We start from the raw sequence: 20,966 nt of genomic DNA, 5'->3' as shown, positions 1-20,966 counted from the left end.
AAATTAACATGTTAAATTTTCTAGCGGTTATATTAAATTCGTGCAACATACGTTGTAAATCATCTTCACTTTGAGGATTAGTATTGCGTAGTCTGCATAGCAGATTCTTTTAAGTTGTTTTTCTCCCATTTGGTATCCTTTTTTTGTTCTTACTTTTTTTATTATTTCGTCCATGATCAGGTTGAACAATAGAGGACTCAAGACTCAAGGAATCTACCTGTATTATCCCATTGCCAGCTTCAATTGGGTCCGTTAGTTCTTTATCTACTTTTACTTTTATTGTGTTGTTCTGGTAGATATTTTCGATCGTTTTAATTATTTCTAGAGGTACCTCTCTTGCGTACAATAAATGGATAACGTCCTTTAATTTGAACCTGTCAAATGCCCTCTTAAGGTCCACGAAACATAAGTATGCCGGTTTGTTGTATTCTAACGATTTTTCTTGAATCTGCCTCATTATAAATACAGGGTGTTTGGTAAAGAATGGGCCATAGCTTAACCTTAGATTCCTGAGGTTAAAATAGGTCGATTTAAGCTAACTTACCTTAGTACAAAAGTTGATAATAACCGAAATACAGGGCGTCAAAGTTAAACTTGTATTTTATTTATTTTTGAATATTTTCTGACAGGCATGGGACAACAACACGAAATTTGGTAAGTGGTGCTGGTACTGTTCACCCTACTAAATTATGTTAAACAAAAGTTTCTGGCTACTACCAGAGGCGTACAAGGGGGGAGCGTGAATGGTTGACCCTTCCCAAATTCTACGCCACTGGTAGAATTGCTATTTTAGTGAATTTTTTTGATTTTCCAATACTTTTTATGTAAATAACATACTCTTCATTCGTAACGATAGAGCCATTAGTTTTCGAGATATTTGAAGCTAAAAAGCATAATACATTAATCAAAATAAGTGTGCCTTTTCATTTTTAACTTCAAATATCTCGAAACCTAATGACTTTATCATTACGAATGAAGAGTATATTATTTGCATAGAAAGTATTGGAGAATCTAAAAGTTATGCTAAAATAGCAGTTTCATCAGTGGAGTAGAATTTGGGAAGGGTCAACCATTCACTTTCCCCTGTCGTACGCCTCTGGTAGTAGCCAGAAACGATTATTTAACATAATTTAGAGGGATGTACAGTACCTACATTTTCTGTCAAGTATCATAAGGATATGTCAAATAGTTTTATAGTACCGGGCACACATAGTTCTTAAAGTTTTAAATAAAGAATAAATTATTAAAAAAAAGAATACTTTAAAATAATTTGACATATCCATGTCATACTTGGCAGAAAGTATAGACACTGTACACCCTACTAAATTATGTTAAATTATCGTTTCTGGCTACTACCAGAGGCGTACGACAGGGGAAAGTGAATGGTTGACCCTTCCCAAATTCTACGCCACTGATAAAACGGCTATTTTATCATAATTTTTAGATTCTGAAATAGTTTCTATGTAAATAATATACTCTTCATTCGTAACTATAAAGTCATTAGTTTTCGAGATATTTGAAGTTAAAAATGAAAAGGCACACTTCTATTGATTAATGTATTATCCTCCTTCGTTTTTAGCTTCAAATATCTCGAAAACTAATGGCTTTATCGTTACGAATGAAGAGTATATTATTTACATAGAAAGTATTGGAGAATCAAAAAATTGCACTAAAATAGCAATTCCGCCAGTGGCGTAGAATTTGGGAAGGGTCAACCATTCACGTTCCCCCGTCGTACGCCTCTGGTAGTAGCCAGAAACGTTTGTTTAACATAATTTAGTAGGGTATACAGTACTAGCACCACTTACCAAATTTCGTGTTGTTGTCAAATGCCTGTCAGGAAATATTCAAAAATAAATAAAATAAAAGTTTAACTTTGACACCCTGTATTACGGTTATTATCAACTTTTGTACTAAGGTAAGTTAGCTTAAATCTACCTATTTTAACCTCAGGAATCTAAGGTTAAGCTATGGCCCATTCTTTACCAAACACCCTGTATAGCGTCGGTGCATGATCTTCCCGACCTAAAACCTTGTTGTTCTTCTGCTAATGTTATAATTTTATTCAGTTTGTTTGTTATCACTTTGGTCGTTAATTTTAGTGTTGTGTTAATAAATTAATTCCTCTGTAATTCTCCGGGTCCGATGTTTCTCCCTTTTTGAAGAGAGGTATTAGAATGCTTGATCTCTATTTGTGGTATTCTGTTTTGTTCTATTATTTTTTGGATTAGTTTTAATAGTTGTTTGGTCAGATCTTGTCCTCCGTACTTTAGGAGTTCATTCGATATTCTGTCCTCGCCTAGTGATTTTCTATTTTTTAATTTCCTTCGTTTGTTGTCACTTCAGGTGTTGGTGGTTCGTTATCGTTATCTTTAGCGAACAGAGATTGAAAATAGTCTGCCCAAGTTTCATTCTGAATGTGTTTTGTTTTTATTAGTTCGTTCATCTCTTTTGTTTGTCCTCTGATCATTCTCCATATTTCCTTGTGTGTTCCGTAGAAGTCGTGTTCCATCTGTTTTGAGAAGCTCTCCCAGTGTTCCTTCGATAGATATTTTCGATAGTTTTAATTATTCCTCTTGCTGCAATAAATGGGTAAAGTCCTTTAATTTGAACTTATCAAATGCCCTCTTAAAGTCCACCAAATAAATATGCAGGTTTGTTGTATTCTAATGATTTCTCTTAAACTTACCTCATTATAAATATATAGTTTCGTTGCATGATCTTTCCGACCTATAACCTTGTTCTTCTGCTAATGTTATAATTTCATTCGGCTTGTTTGTTACCACTTAGGTTATTAACTTTAGTGTTATGAGTATTAAACTAATTCCTCTGTAATTCTCCGAGTCCGATTTGCCTCCCTTTTTGAAGAGAGGTATTAGGATGCTTGATCTCTATTCTTGTGTATTCTGTTTTGTTTTATTATTTTTTTTTTATTAGTTTTAATAGTTGTTTAGCCAGATTTTGACATCCGTACTTTAGATCATTCGATATTCTCTCTTCTCCTAGTGATTTTTTATTTTTTAATTTACTTGATGTTTCCTTTACCTCTCCCTCTTCGATGTTTACCTCTTCGTTTGTCATCACTTCGGGTGTTGGGTTTATTATCGTCACCTTTAGCAAATGCAAACGGTTTTATTAATAGGCAGACCTTTCACTGCTATTTAACAAAAGTAATCTACATATATCACTAGTAACACGCCAAACAAAATAATCACTAAATATGTGGAGTGGTGTTGATGGTGACCGTGTAAAAAAGATAACTGAAATAGTGATATGTAGTTAGATTTTATTGCGAATCAGTAACCGGTATGAGTAGAAGAGGTTTCACTTAATATACGTCAACAAAAGTGGTTTCTACATGACAGTGTAGTCAAATACTATAGACTATAATACGTACAACTCTTGACATTTCCCATTAATTTTGTGGCAGCAAACAAAATAGCGCCATCTAGTGGTATGAGTTGGTAACCACAAACTATGCATTTAAAATAAAGGTATTATTATACGATTAAATCAAAATACAAATTTAGTTGTGAGCTATTTTCTTTAATTTTATATTGTTACTTTTTATCAAAAATGAATAACCATTTTCAATCTCGTTGCAACACGAAACTACAGCCGCATCATATTCTAGTTCAATCAGAGAGTGCAGCAAGCACCTCTACCGGTTTCGAAACTTATTAATCTCTCATCAGGAGGCACATATGCTGCTCTCTCTGACCCAACCAGGACAAACCTCGGCGTGCAGTTACGGATTGCAACGAACGAAATGGCAGGGATGCCCTAGCGTCAACTGCTAGCAAAAGACTAAGTTTTCAATCTAATAGCACATAAAATAACACCAAAAATATTACTCTACATCCCACCAGATTGAAAACAATTGGAACCTTCTCTGGTTACACCTCCGAGGCTTCTAAAAGTTGCAAACCATAACGGATGCTTTTAATGCTGTTACTTTTTAATTTACATAATTTTTCCATTTTACTATCGTTAATTTTATTTACATACGCTTTTATTAAAAGATTAAAATATTTATCTATAAAAGTTTTGTGACAATTTGTACATACATTTTGGAAAGTTTTTTGTAAGAAACATTTTAATTTTAATTTATATTTAACATTAACATTAACCAGAAACAAAACAGAAACACAAAACAGAATACCAGATGAGTGGAACAGAGGTATAATATTACCTATATATAAAAAAAGGAGATAGGGAGGAGTGCGAGAATTACAGAGCAATAACTTTATTGAACACCGCATATAAAATTCTAGCAAACATCATAAACATGAGACTTAAAGTATGCGCTGAACGAATATTACGAGAATACCAAAACGGGTTCAGACCGGGAAGATCGACAATTAACTCCATACATACAGTGGAGCAAATAATCCAAAAATCGAGAGAATACAACAGAGAAATACACCTAATATTCATAGATTTTAAAAGCGCTTTTGACACTATTAATCGACTGAAAATAATGTGAGGAGCTAGAGAATCTTGGAATCCCAGAAAAATTAAGACATCTGCTAACAGAGAGTCTAAAGAACACCACCACAACTTCTAACGAAATCAATATAAACTAAGGCGTCAAACAAGATGACTCTATCTCACCGACACTATTTAACCTGATGTTGGAAGTAATAATAAGGAGGACAAACTTTGCAAACAAAAACATTATTACAGATCAACTTCAACTAGTAGCATATGCAGACTATCTAGTCATAATAGCGAAGACGAAGATGACACTTATAAAAGCCGTTGAAAAATTAGATAAGGAAGCGAGGAGAATAGGGCTACAGATAAACCAGCACAAAACAAAATACATGACGCTAGGGAAGAACGACACAACAAATCAGAAATATCTAATAACACAAAACCATAAATTTAAAACTGTATCCACCTTTAGCTACCTGGGAGCAACAATAGGGAAAACTGGAAAAGAGAGAACAGAGGAAAGAATTCTGAAAGGCAAAAAAGCATATGGAATGAATAGAAATCTGCTGAGAAGCAAGACCCTGAGCAAGAGAACCAAGATGAACCTATATAAGACCTTAATAAGACCTGTTGTTACATATGGGATGGAAACAACAACGATTAACAAGAAAGAAGAAGATAGTCTTCTGAAATTTGAAAGAAAGAACAATACTGGGCCACAATGTAACAAGAGAGGGAGAAATACGAATGAAAACAAATGCCGAAATTGAAGAAGAATTAAAGAGAGAAAACATAGTCAGATACATAAAATCGCTTCGCTTAGAATGGATAGGACATATACAGAGACGCCCACAATCAGATATGTTGAGAAGGATAACTAACTGGACACCACTATGGCCCAGGCGTAGAGGAAGGCCCAGAAGAAGATGGCTGGATGATGTAGAAGAAGACATAAGAGCAATGAATGTGAAAGACTGGAAAGTTCAGTGCAAGGACATGAAGAAATGGAAAAAAGTCATGAGAACAGCAAAGACACACAGCAAGCTATAAAAAGACAGAGGACTAATCCACCTCACCAAAGAATAGGATCTTAAACGCCATGGCGTTAGCTATAATCCCTAGGGATTGTGATGCTTAATGAATGAATGAATATTAACATTTTCAACACTCCCTTGTATATAATTATGAAAATACCTTTTAAATATATCATTAATTTTATCTGAAGCTCCCTTTAAGTTACCGCTGTGTCTAGGTAAACGCTAACGTGTACGCAAATAAAAAAGTTATTTAGGTACACGCGAATTAAACTTCATCAAGCCAGTGACGTCATTATTTAGCGTGCGCAGTGACTGTATATTTTGGTACACGCTATTTTGATATGTTTAGTTTATTTGTTTGATAGAAAAATATTTGTTATTAAAGGAAGGGGGAGGGAAGCAGAACTATTCAGATGTTTCAAACTTAATTGTAATAAATCAATGTGTATAATATAAAAGATATATTCAGGTTAGCAAAATAAATATTTAGTTGACATGACATGTACAAAATACTGTTAAAATAATTTTTATACGTAAGTTAATGATACCAGTATATAATGTTATGTTTATTTCTATTTATACAGGGAGTTACACTTGTTACGATTTTCATAGAAAATTGGTTATAACTTTGTAAATACCGTGTATAACATAATAATCCTTTATATTTTTGTGATGGGAACGTTAAGAAGATTTCGAACATAAACTAAAATTTAGGGTGTTCCATTTAAAAAAAACATAACTTTGGTCTGCCACTATGTTATCGAACGCCCTGTAACATTCTAACTAATTTTGTAATATGAAGCTCAAAGTTTGCTACAATTTTTATTACTAACTTTTATTGCTATCTATTACTATAGCGGATCTACTGATCACACTAATCAATCGCCCTGCATATTTTATCTTAATACTTCTGCTACCCTTAATCACGATTTTTTGTCTCTTATCTTTTTCATAATGTTTTAAAATTTTGTTAAAATCATTAAAAGATAATTATTGTCCTCACTCCATAATTAATTTAAAAACAAACACTAAACAAATAAAAATAAAGAAATCTCTTTACTAATCAATATTAAAATGTAAACACAACGCGATTAGACAAATTCTAAGCCTCACTCTGACACTCGCGGTATTCTCAAGTTAGCGTGTATGCAAAAAAATAGTGACGTCACTGACTTAATGACGTTTCGCGTGTACCAAACTTTTTTATTTGCGTACACGTTAGCGTGTACCTAGACACAACGTTAAGTTACACCTAAATTTCTTACTATCAGGTGTATTATTATTAAAACCCTTAGCTCCAAAAATACAAAATAAATTTTCAATACAGTCTTGGGTTAGCCTTCTTGTAAAAATAAATTGCAGCTAAACACCCTCTCATCGGAGTGAATGGGGCAAAGTAATACACTTTTTAGTTAATTTTGTTGCCTTCCTAGGTATTTGCAGAGAATCCATTTTACCGAACCTATTTTATAAGACATCAAGATCCTGTAGGGTCTCTACAATTTGATCACCAATATTATCATTTTTTGATGATCCCCAGAGCGCATAGTGGGCATTCATATCACCCCCAATAATGCAATCTTCTATTCTGGTTTTGGTTTTTGGACATCTATATACAGAGAGAAAACTCAAGTGAGTATGATCGTAATTAATTTTAATACCACAGGCAAGCAGCTCTTTATTGAAGTTTTTATTTAATTTTAAGATTTCAAAAGGGATACCTGTTTTTACCAAAACAGCGACACCAGCAAAATCGTCTGTACTATCTTGACGAACAATATTATAACCTTTAAAATTATATACAACATTATTTTTTAACCAGGTTTCACTTAAAAGAACAATATCAACATCTTCTTTAGAGAGAAAATTGAGTAGGCTGTTTTTATTTGCAACAGCTGATCTAGCGTTCCATTGCATAATTTTAAGTTTAGTGTTTAAAGCCATAAATTTAAGTACTTTTAAAATACAAACATGCTTTACCAAGATTAGCTATTTATTCAAAAATGAAATTTGTATGTTTACGTTGAGAAAACGTAGTTATCAACTCGAGTCGGAAGAGGCGCTAGTGGCAACGTGCTGCCAGTTTTCTGTGGGAATTGGATGTATTATAGTCTATAGTATTTGGTGTAGTACACCATAACGGCTTACTACTTAATCATCAGTTTAAAAACATTAACTAAAATAAATTAAATAAAAATAAAGCAATAAGTAAATAAAAACATACAAATTTTAACATTCTCAATCTTAGACGGATGGAAGGTTTTGGGTTTCAAAGCATTTTACGCATGGTGATAAAACTAATTAAGAGCCAACAGTAGCGATCAACAGGTAGCAACAAAATATAACTTCGGGACATAGTATCATAAACCTTGGCAACATTATCAAACATGGTAATCTTTGACATTATCTAAGATTAATATTTTGACAATATCATAGTCGAGCTAAATGGAAGTAATAGAAAACGATTTTATATTAGTAAATAAATATTTATAAAAATAAACCAAAATGGGTGAAAATTTTATGTTAAGATAGATATTTGCATGAAATATCTAATAATAAAACAATAATAAATAATCATTTTTCGTTGTGAAGCGAAACAAATTTCGATTTTCGCATAATTTTGGCACGGTTTTTAATGTACTTTTTCTTGGACGGTTTCACTTTATTTTTCGTTTGATTTACTTTTCCCATTTTGTTAAACTATTGATAATATTTTTAGAATAAAAAATCCTCCTAAATCTTTATATACTCGCATTAGAATTCGAAATATTTTTACGTAAAATATACTTACCTATCTACATATAACTAAAACTCGCAATTAACAATAATCTATTTTTTCAAATAGGCCAACAACTTAGTTCTATTACACAAAAATATAATAACTTAACTATAAAACACTACTTTCCTATGCAACAACAATGCCGAATTCTTAAAATTCACTACTGCACTGAACAGATATTGATAAAGATAACAGAACAGATAAGAGAAAATCTGACGCCGGTTTGTCAAAATGACAGTGACAATTTCTCTATGTTGCCAAATTAGTTATTAGTTATAATATGTTCGATTTCTTGTTAGAAATAAAAAATTTTAGTAGGTCCAAAATGACACAAAATCTAGGCATGGGATAAAAAAGTTTATTTGAAGAAAGTGTATTTTTTTGTTCTCCTTAATGGCGGTACAGGCTCCTTTTTTTAATATTGTATTTAATTACAGAATAATTTCCACATTATAATATATTTCTCAAATTGGGCTCTGTACCGCCATTGTTTATTATATTACGAATATGTGTGCCAAATATCTCGACAAAATATTCAAAATTACAGCCGCAATCTTGGACCGCGTTTACTGCTACCTGTTGATCGCTACTGTTTCCTCTTAATATTTTTGCATAAATCGGGGATAAATCAAGCATCATCCTAATATTAATAATTTAATAATTAAAATTCTTACCTATGTACTTTCAACGTTTCTTGGGCCCATTTAGCGGCTCCATTTAGATTGTCGTAGTTGCTGTTATAATAACAAAAGTTATCCGTCAGCTCCCTTCGTACTATAAGCTCTTCTAAATACTTATCACATTGTTCCTTGAAAAGTGAACTAACACTCTTTACTTCTAAGGCACATCTTTGGGCACTTATTTGTCCTAAAAATATATTACTGGTTACATTAATATATATATTATACAGCCCTTGAGGACTACCCTCGTCAATATTTTCGATTCGTTCCGTTGTGGAAGCGCACACTATTCACTACGTACCGGATCGCTAGACTACACCACACTCCAACGGCGAAAATATTCCCTTCCGAGATAACGGCGCATTTCGATGTGAATCGGTGTGCTACGATTCTGTAGGAATTAAGTAGGCCCTTCAGTTAAGTAGGCGCTGTCATCTGAATACACTTCTTCTTCTTCTACTCCTTTTTGTATAGCCATGACTCTGTCTGTTTTTGTAATGCGTCTCTAGTAAGCTATCGTTCCATCGTTTTCGTGGTCTTCCCATTGATCGTCTTCCTATTAGGGAACCGTCTCTCGCTGTCCTTACTACTCTCTTTCTTGTCATTCGGCTTATGTGGTCATTCCATTCGATTCTTCTGTTTCTTACCTAGTTATTAATGTTATCCACCTTGCATCTCCGTCGTATATCTGTACTTCTAGCTCTGTCCCATAGAGTCTTACCATCGATTTTTCGAAGGGTTTTCATCTCCGCTGTTTCGAGCAATCGTTTTGTCCTCTCTGTGTCGGGTCGTGTTTCTGCCGCGTGTCATTATTGATCTGATGACTGTTTTGTAAATTCTGCCTTTCATTTCTTTTCCTATATTTTTATTTCTCCATATTGTGTCATTCAGGCAACCTGCGCTCTGTTTGCTCTATTCACTTGATCTTCCACTTCTGTTTCGAGCCTTCCGTAGCTAGATAGTGTGATACCTAGGTATTTAAACTTCATCACTTGTTCTATTATCTGACCTTCCAACTCCAATTTACATCTTATTGGATCTGCTGTTATAACCATGCATTTCGTCTTTTGTGAGGAAATTAACATGTAATTTTCTGGCGATTATGTTGAATTGGTGCAGGATACGTTGTAAATCATCTTCACTTTGCGAGATTAGTATTGCATCGTCCGCATAGCAGATTATTTTAAGTTGTTTTTCTCCCATTTGGTATCCTTTTTTAGTTCTTACTTTTTTTATTATTTCCTAGGTTGAACACAATAAAGGACTCAAGGAATCCCCCTGTCTTATCCCATTGCCGGCTTCAATTGGGTCAGTTAATTCATCGTCCACTTTTACTTTTATTGTGTTGTTCTGGTAGATGTTTTCGATCGTTTTAATTATTCCTAGAGGTACCTCTCTCGAGTATAACAAATGGATAACGTCTTTTAATATAACCCTGTCAAATGCTTTCTTAAGGTCCACGAAACATAAATATGCCGGTTTGTTGTATTCCAACGATTTCTCTTGAACTTGCCTCGTTATAAATATAGCGTCAGTGCATGACCTTCCCGACCTAAAACCTTGTTGTTCTTCTGCTAATGTTATAATTTCATTCAATTTGTTTGTTATCACTTTGGTTGTTAATTTTAATGTTGTGTTTAATAAGTTAATTCCTCTGTAATTCTCCGGATCCCATTTGTCTCCTTTTTTGAAGAGAGGTATTAGGATGCTCGATCTCCATTCTTGTGGTATTCTGTTTTGTTCTATTATTTTTTGTATTAGTTTTAATAGTTGTTTAGTTAGATCTTGTCCTCCGTATTTTAGGAGTTCGTTCGATATTCTGTACTCTCCTGGAGATTTTCTATTTTTTAATTTTCTTAATGCTTCCTTTACCTCTCCCTCCTCGATATTTATTTCTTCGTTTGTTGTAATTTCAGGTGTTGGTTGTTCATTATCGTCGCCTTTAGCAAATAGAGATCGGAAGTAGTCTGTCCATGTTTCCTTCTGAATGTGTTTCGCTTTTATTAATTCGTTCATCTCCTTTCTTTGCCCTCTGATCATTCTCCATACTTCTTTTTGTGTTCCGTAGAAGTCGTGTTCCATCTGTTTTGAGAAACTCTGCCAGTGCTCCCTTTTTATTTATCTCACTAAAGTATTCGTTTCGTTTCTGATTCGTTTGTAGTGGTTGTATGCCTGTTGTGTTTGTTTCGTTCTGTATTGTAAAAAGGCTTTCTTCTTTTCTTCGCATTTTATCTTAACTTCATCTCTAAACCACGGGGTTTTCTTCTTTAATATGTGAGTATTCGTTACTTTTCTCTCTCCAAGTGATTCTGTTGCAGCGTTAATTATGTTATCTTTGAGATTTTGCCAGCTTCCATCGATGTTATCGTTTTCTAATATTCCATTCTCAGCAATCTTCTCTGATATTCTTTTCCTGTATAAGTATTCCGTGGATTCCGTATGTGGTCCTTCGACTTTGATTTGATCTGAATGATTTTTGATTGATGATTTTGATCTGAATACACGAAGATACATATTAAAATGCCGATGGTCCGTTCCATTCCGTGTTGTTCCGGATAAGTGAGGGCCGACCTTTATACTTTGTGGAATAATTCTCATGTCATGATTTAAATTTTTACCGCAAATTCTCAGAAGTTTGATTATGAATAAGATGAAGAGTCAAAATTACAGAAAATATCCAGAATACACCTCTTATTACCACTACAAATAATTCAGCCATTTGGTCGAAAAAAAGGGGGTTACCTGGAAAATTTTCCGGTAGTTTTGAAAATTGGTTATTTTGTGGATTTAGGTATGCTCCTTTTTGAATTTCAAAAAATGGCGTCTAATAACAGATTTTTGGAAATATTTGCTTTCCGACGCATTTTACGAAAAAAAACATTTATGTACAAAATTAAACTAGAAAAAATTTTTTCCTGTAAAATCAATAGTATTCGCGTACCAGCGCCAGCGTCAGAAAGTATTGTTCATTGTTCACCACCACGTGTTTTTCATATATTTTTCTAAACTATTCTACTATTGCTGCCGGTACTAATCCTTTCCAGTCAAATGATCTCGTTTTGACGATCTCTAGTTTTAGTACGTTCTTTATTGGTAAAATTTTGGAACACCTCTAAATTTTAAAAAATCGCTTGGATTGTTAGCATACACATAGCTAACAAGCCAAAAAAAAAGTGATAGTGTGCCGATGTGTCCTTTTTCCCTGGAGGTAATTTCACCCCTTTTCGGGAGTGAAAAAATATACGTCCAAAATAAGTCCGGAATTCGATAAACTGACTAATTCTAAGCAACTTTCGTTTTATAGAGTTTTTTCACCAAGTCAATACTTTTCGAGTTATTTGCGAGTGAATATGTTCATTTTTCAACAAAATACAGTGGAACCCCGATAAGTCGGCCCCCGATAACCCGGAAGTCCGGCTAACCCGGACCGATTTTCATCAGATAAACATTTTGATTTTCAATATTTTGTATTTTTCAATTTAATTGTGGCTTATTTCCAATCAAAATAGTTAATTATCAGACAAACCTTTCAACAATAAAAATGTATGTAATATAATATTTGAGTGATAATGTGTACTTATGTGTGTAATTTGAACTATACGATATAAAAAATGACTCATAGCACACGCCGCAGAAACAACAGCCACCTGTCTGTAGTATCTATTCCTTTTTATTTCAAACTGTTAGCATTGTTTAGGAAAGACTATTTAAAAAATTCTTTTATAAACAATGGTCTTTAGTATTGTATGTCTTGTATTGTTCGCTTCCATTTGCTTACGTTTGGGTTTGGTGTTTTTTTTAGTAATTTTAATGAGTAGGTACTGTGCATATTTATAAATATATTTCATGTTATTTCAATTCTAACGGAGTTTATCTGTAAGTATACCGTATTTTATTAATTTTTACCATATTCTCCGGCTATCTCGGAATTTCGATAACCCGGATCGGTCGCGGTCCCGATTAATCCGAGTTATCGAGGTTCCACTGTAACCACGTTTTTAGACGGTTTTCAAAAATAACTCAAAAAGTAAGTATTTTGTCCAAAAAATTATTCTTTGCAATAATATAGCCTGTAAAAAAGTGAAAAATATGGTATATGGTATATGTATTAGATATTTGGACCTAGTAGAAGTAGAGTTATAGCTAATGAAAAATAGGTTCATATTCGTCAAATTCCAAATCAAATATTTTAACGTGAAATAACCAAAAATTAAGCACTTTTTGGGGAAAACTCATTATAACTTTTTTAGGTTGTTTAAAAAAGCATTTTTAAACAACCCAATGTATTTGGAGTACGAAGGGAACCATTCTCGCTGAAAATTTATCGCCTGAGCAGATGGGATGTGAATTGATGGTATTAAAGCCAAAGTGGTGTAAGTCATTTTTGTGAAATGATATAAGTATTGCTTTATAACCTTGATAAATAGACCTCTTTTCATCAGGAAAATTGGTGTAAGTATTTACAGTAATATAGTAAATATTACAGTAAAAACTTACACCACTTTTTCTTTGAAGAGTTCTATACAGGGTGAGTCACCACTAACGGGACGGAAGATTACAGCGAAATGGTAAAAGATTTGAAAAAAAATTTAAATTAGTAGTTTGTAAGTTGATAAAATCTACATTTTAAAATTATTTTTAAATATACAGGGTGTCCCAATAAATGGCGGCGTATCAAAGTTATATTTTTTCTTATGGAAGACCCTATATTTTATTGCATTTTTTAATTGTCCGCAAAAAATAAGGTAGAGTTTCATAAGGCTTCCCTATACCTATGTACAGAGTGTTCTGAGTTATGGTGACTTTTCTTAAAATGTAAGGTTTTAAAAGAAGACTTATTCTCAAGTTATTTAAGAAATTATAAAAAAATTACTTTTAGATTTAAATATTTGGATATTGGTTGAATGTATTTCATGATTAATTATTACACATTTATTTACAGGGTGTTCAAAATTTACAGTTTCATTATTGGATTATTTAATGTGTTATATGATTCTTATTTTAAACGGAACACCATGTATATTAATAAATTATTATACTAAACAATTTTACCTCTTTCGAATGGTATATGGATATCCTATACCTAGGTCTCATAGTTTTTGCGTAATTTACAATTATTTAAATTCTTAATGTGTAAATCGATTTTAAAACAAAAGATGTAGTTAATTAATGGCATTGTATTACATTGTCACCTTATGACAGTACGGTCTGGTAATTATTTTATAATTAATGTATTCCATGATTGATTATTACACATTTATTAACAGGGTCTTCAAAATTTACAGTTTCATTATTGGATTATTTAATGTGTCATAATATGATGCTCATTTTAAATAAAACACCATGTATATTAATAAATTATTGTACTAAGCACATGTTCCTCTTTCGAATGGTATAGGGATGTTCTATAACTAGAAGTCATAGTTTTTGCGTAATTTACAATTTTCTGAAACGGTAAATTGATTTTAAAAATAATATTTATAGTCACTCTCGATTTTAAACTGTACGAAATAAATGTTTGTTTACTGTATCATAATGAAATGAAAATTATGTCTATTTACTAGACCATTGTTATGAAAAGTAGGTATATTGGTCTGTATACAATACATTAAAAAAATCAGGATCTAAAGTCTAAAGTCCATAAACGATAAGTTAAATATTTATCATAGTCCTGTTTGGTCTAATACTGGTGTAGTTGAGTTTTATACGGATAATAGTGGTTTCTCTTAAGTATTCTAACAGTCGTTTGACTGATTTACAATTCACCCGAAATTTTTTCTTTACTAGTATTTGGGTTTTCCGTAACAGAAAGCAGGACATCAAGTTCCTTGACGTCATCACAAATAACTGGTTTATTTTTATTTAACTTTCCGTATACATTAATTTCCGTATATAACATTACCAGTAGCACGGAATCTATTGAAATCTCTCAAAATCGTCCTTTTTGGGGTGTCTTCTATCAGGATACTTTTGAGCGTAAACTTAAGAAGGTAAGATACAATTTTGCAAACACTCCCCAATGCAAAGTACCATGTCTACTCTTTCGTAGATAACGTGATTATTCATTTTTAGAAACAATTAAATTTGAATATCATACACGAATGTTTATATTTTTGATAATTACCAGACCGTACTGTCATAAAATGACGATGTCATACAATGAGATACATCTTTTGTTTTAAACTCGATTTACAGATTAAGAATTTAAATAATTGTAAATTACGCAAACACTATTAGACTTAGGTATAGGACATCCATATACCATTCGAAAGAGGTGACTCCGTTTAGTATAATGGTGTTTTAATATACAAGGTGTTCTAATTAAAATAAGCATCATATGGCACATTGAATAATCCAATAATGAAACTGTAAATGTTGAACACCCTGTAAATAATTCTGTAATAATTAATCATGGAATACATTCAATCAATATCCAATTATTTAGATGTAAAAGTATTTTTTTCATAGTTTCTTAAATAACTTGAGAATAAGCCTTCTTTTAAAACCTTACATTTTTAGAAAAGTCACCATAACTCAGAACACTCTGTACATAGGTATAGGGAAGCCTTATGAAACTATACCTTATTTTTTGCGGACAATTAAAAAATGCAATAAAATACAGGGTATTCCATAAGAAAAAATATAACTTTGATACGCCGCCATTTATTGGGACACCCTGTATATTTCAAAATAATTTTAAAATGTAGATTTTATCAACTTACAAACTACTAATTTAAAAATTTTTTCAAATCTTTTACCATTTCGCTGTAATCTTCCGTCCCGTTAGAGGCGACTCACCCTGTATATTAAGATTATAAAGCAAGGCTTACATCATTTCAAAAATATGACTTACACCACTTTGGTTTTAACCCATTCAATTATAAATTGTAAAATTCCCTCATCTTCCTAGAGTCTCAGAATCCGTATGCCTTGCATTTTTAGAAGCCTCGGATGGTGTAACCAGACAAGGTTTTCCATTGTTTTTAATCTGGTAGGATATAAAATGGTATTTTAAATGTCATTTTATGGGCTATTAGATTGAAAATTTTAAAGTGTTCTTGCAGATGTCGCTATGGCATCCCTACCATTTCGTTCGTTGCAATCCGCGACTGCACGCGGAGTATTATCCTGTTTTAGTCAGAGAGAAGAGCATATGTACCTCCTGATAAGGGGCTAAGAAGCCCTGAAACCGGTACAGATGCTTGCTGTACTCTCTCTGATTGAACTAGAAATACAATACGACTGCAGTTTCGGGTTGCAACGAAATTGCAAATGTTTATTCATTTTTAATATTTACCAAAATTGATCCATGGAGATAGCTTTGAAGTATTATCTTTGGACGGATCATTGCTTGTATTTCCATATTCTCTTAAATTCTCTACGATAAATTTACGTAACATAGTAAGCCCTGCTTCAGGACCTGGACCATCGCCCCATTTTATTTCAGGTACATCGTACTTTGGAGTGTAGTAGTTTACAGCCTGGTCAAGTTCAATTTCATTTTGTAAATTTAGTTTTCCTGAATATTTGTGTTTAGATATATTTGGGAATCCCGTGAGATATTCATCTAGATTTTTTGATATTTTAGGACGCAGAAATTTAGCCATGCCCTCCTGTTTGTCTGATGCGATCCATACAGGTACAATATTATGGGCATCTACCTAGAAATATAAAAAAATATATTGATACTTCCAGAAACATCATATAGTAAAATTGCATATAAAACTTACAGATTGAAAAGAAAGGAATGGATTATACACTACTCCAAGAAATTAACGCACCACCTTAAAAATGGGTAATTTTTGATGTCTCGAATTTCCTAAACCTGTTGTCCGATTTTAGTGTTTTTTTTTTTAATATGTTATGTAGTGTTGCCCAAATGCAAGACCAAGACGAGACTTGGACAGTCTTGGTCTTGGTCTTGCACCACTACACCTGGTCTTGGTCTTGGTATTGCACTCCCAGTCTTGGTCTTGGTCTTGCAGCAAGAGTCTTGCAAGTCTCGCAGTTACCCACTAGCACATTGCTATTTATTAATAAACAACTCACATTAGGTGGGTTTGAACCCACGATCTAAACTATCCCTGCCTATACTCTAACTAACTGGGCTATCTACCATGTCCCACAGGAGTCAGTCTGTTTCTTAATAAACGTTTGCATTTAATAACCTGACATGTGCTAAAACATGGTGAAAACACAAAAAAAAACAAGCAAATGACATAAACTTGACTGTATTTTAAAGAACATTATCTGTCTAGAAAGGGATTGATGGACTCTCACATTAGGTATATGAAATGAAATGGAATAAAAGAGTTCTACAATTTGCCATTTATTCAAATAAAAAATAAAAAAAAATACAAATTAAATTACAGCACAGTACGCAATAGCTTTGACACTATTATTAGTTGATAATTTTTGTTTGCTATTAGTTGAAAATTTTAAGATTGACTTTTTTTTAACAAGAATTAATACAAAGTAATACACGCAGTTTAATTATATAACATTTATACAGAGTGAGTTTTATGAATGGAACGCCTCAAATATCTCGGAAACGACTTGAACGTTTTTTATAGAATTTGGTGGGTAAAGGTCTTCTAATGCGGACGATATTATAGTGGTAATTACAGATTGTTGCCAGATCTTGCGTTTTTTTGAAAATATAATGAACTTTCGTATTTCGAATAGAACACCCTGTATATTTTTGCATTTTGAACCATAATAACTACTAATTAATTTTCATGTAATATTTCCTATACCGAAATGCCGTAATTTCTGAGCTATTTCTATTTTAATTTAAAAAAAAATTAAACAAATTATAAAAATCAATTGTTTCAGCCCTGGCAGACTTATTTTAGGTTCTTTGAATCATATGGAACAAAAAAGGTCTTTTGTAGTTTTTGTCTAAAGTTATTCGTTTCCGAGTTATAAACAATTTAAAACTGAAAAAAATTGAAAAATGAAGATTTTCAAGGCTCAAAAACATAAGTAAAAAATATTATTTTAGAAATCTCGATGTGCTTAAACTGAAGTTTAAACTTTATTTATCAGTTGTCGATAAGTAATTTGTTTATTTCATTTTAAAAAACATTGTTTTTTGGTTTTTAATGCAGCCCGATCGCCCATCCTCGCATAAGTTCTTCATTAACAATAAAAAAACAATGGCAAAATCACACATCGGCCAATATCTCTTTTTATATAATAATAAATATCTCTTTTTTGAAATTTGAAGGTTTTGTAACATTTTACCGTGCGCGAATGGACTATACAGGGAAGCCAGGCATTATCTTATCTAGTGCTTTTTCAGCAAAAAATTTTGTTTGGCCGATTGATCTAATATTTAATTGCACACCCTGCAAACAGTTTATCAGTAGGATGTTTAGTCTTTACGATATGAATAAGGAAAAACAATTGAGTGGTTGTCCGTAACAGTGGATATGGTATTCGTATTATATTTTTATCACCTTATAGGCGACATACTTCTTTAAAAGTTTCAATGCGATATTATTATACACACAACACAAGAAGATTATTTTATGAAAGGTTGCTATTCTCAAAATCTAGACAATTGCTCAATTGTAATTAATTTCGGAGCGAAGGCGTCGTCTGATATTAGGAAAGAATGAAATATTTTATTTTTACATTGTATAATAATTTATTATGACCTCTGAGTACGTATCCAACAAATAAGTGTTCATATTTTTAATTCGGTATGTATGTTCATCGTATTGTTCATAATGCGGATAAATTCAATTTTTCAAATTTTTGTTACATATTTTTTTGTATCTCATAGTCTCTAAGCATATACCCGAACTAATATACAGGGTGTAACAAAAATACAGGTTATAAATTAAATCACCTATTCTAGGACCAAAAATAGTTCTAATGAACCTAACTTACCTTAGTACAAATATGCATATAAAAAAAGTTACAGCCCTTTGAAGTTACAAAATGAAAATCGATTTTTTCCAATATATCGAAAACTATTAGAGATTTTTTATTGAAAATGGGCATGTGGCATTTTTATGGCAGGAATATCTTAAAGAAAAATTATAGTGAAATCTGTGCACCCCATAAAAATGTTATGGGGATTTTATTCCCTTAAACCCATCCAAACTTTTGTGTACGTTCCAATTAAATTATTATTGTGATACTATTAGTTAAATTCAATATTTTTAAAACTTTTTTGATTCTTAGTATTTTTTCGACAAGACAGTTTTTATCGAGTTGCGGCTTCTTTTCTAATATGTTTACGTAGAGATTTTATGGGGGTTTTGTTCCTTTAAACCTCCCAAATGGTTGTGTACGTTCCAATTAAACTATTACTGCGATACCATTAGTTAAACACAGTGTTTTTAAAACTTTTTTGCTTCTTTGTATTTTTTCGATAAGGCATATTTTATCGAGATGTGACTTCTTTTTTAATATGGTTCAAAATATACCTAAGAATGTAAATCATAAATAAATGTTCCTATTATTATCAAGTCTCCATAATCGTACTTAGCCATATTAGTCCTGTCGCCAGGGGGGGTACAACGGCCTCGTTAATTCAGATGGACTTACCCAAATTTTTTTTATGTATTTTGACCCGTAGAACACGAATTTTTTGGGTAACAGTTGATCCGGATGTCGATAAGATTGTTATAGACCAAGAACTTGAGGAATCAAATAACAGCGATTTTTGGCAAAACAAAACAATATTTTGTATTTTTTGGGTCATTTTAAGCAAACAATATTTCTACAAGTTTTTTAGTAGGATGCACAGTTTTCGAGATAAACGCGGTTGAACTTTCAAAAAATCGAAAAACTGCAATTTTTAAACCCGAATAACTTTTGATTAAAAAATAAAATAGCAATTCTGCTTAGCGCCTTTGAAAGTTCAAGTCAAATTATGTCGGTTTTGATTATTTGCATTGCTAAAAATTTATTGTGTTATTGCTAAACAAAGCTACAAACAACTAGTGCGTGAGTGATGTTTCTATGATTTCTCATTTAAAATCGAACGAGTAGGTAGAATAGGTACTAGTGCAATCAAGACTATTTCTACGTTACATGCGTTAAAACGCATGTAAAAGCACGGGAAACCCTACGTGTTTATAGCTTTGTTAAACAATAAAAAAATAAATTTTTACCAATGCAAATAATCAAAACCGATATAATTTGACTTAAACTTTCAAATGCGGTAAGCAGACTTGCTATTTTATTTTTTAATCAAAAGTTATTCGGGTTCAAAAATTGAAATTTTTCGATTTTTTTAAAGTTCAACCGCGTTTATCTCGAAAACTGTGCATCCTACGAAAAAACTTGTAGAAATATTTTTTACTTAAAATGGCCCAAAAAATACAAAATATTGTTTTGTTTTGCCAAAAATCGCTGTTATTTGATTCCTCAAGTTCTTGGTCTATAACAATCTTATCGACATCCGGATCAACTGTTACCCAAAAAATTCGTGTTCTACGGGTCAAAATACATAAAAAAAACTTGAGTAAGTCCATCTGAATTAACGAGGCCGTTGTACCCCCCCTGGCGACAGGACTATATCAAAGATGAACATAACATATATGTGGCCATATACAAATATGTGGTGGATTTGACAAATAATATGCAAAATGTCTCGACAAATACTGACTTTTCGAAAAAGTACCAAGAGACAAAGAAGTTTTTAAAGCATTGTGTTTAACTAATGGTACTACAATTATAATCAAATTGAAACGTACACAAAAGTTTGGGGGGGTTTAAAGGAACCAAACCCCTATAAAATTTTTATGGGTTGTCTAAATTTCACTATAATTTTTTCTTAAAATAATACTGCCCTAAGAATGCCACATGTTCATTTTCAATAAAAAATCTCCAATAGTTTTCGATATATTGGAAAAAATCGATTTTCATCTTGTAACTTCAAAGGGCTGTAACTTTTTTTATGTACACATTTGTACTAAGGTAAGTTAGGTTCAATCGAACTATTTTTGGTCCCAGAATATGTGATTAAATTTATGACCTGTATTTTTGTTACACCCTGTATTATTCCATAAAACG

General features: G+C 32.3%; 1 protein-coding gene across 2 annotated transcripts in view; it reads right to left on the bottom strand.

Annotated features, from left to right (window-relative positions):
• The window catches only part of LOC114326803 (deoxyribodipyrimidine photo-lyase), a 46,378-nt gene that overhangs the window by 9,023 nt on the left and 16,389 nt on the right, over nt 1-20,966 (bottom strand). For both annotated transcript variants that reach the window (XM_028275251.2, XM_028275249.2), the window contains exons 3-4: nt 16,231-16,594; nt 8,928-9,120 (exon numbers count right to left, since the gene is read on the bottom strand). In XM_028275251.2, coding sequence (XP_028131052.2) covers nt 8,928-9,120; nt 16,231-16,594 — 557 coding nt within the window. The remainder of the gene's footprint in view (nt 1-8,927; nt 9,121-16,230; nt 16,595-20,966) is intronic.

The sequence above is a fragment of the Diabrotica virgifera genome, chromosome 4 (genome assembly GCF_917563875.1).
Source record: "Diabrotica virgifera virgifera chromosome 4, PGI_DIABVI_V3a".
NCBI classification, from domain to species: Eukaryota; Metazoa; Arthropoda; class Insecta; order Coleoptera; family Chrysomelidae; genus Diabrotica; species Diabrotica virgifera.
This window is presented reverse-complemented; position numbering and strand designations above follow the sequence as displayed.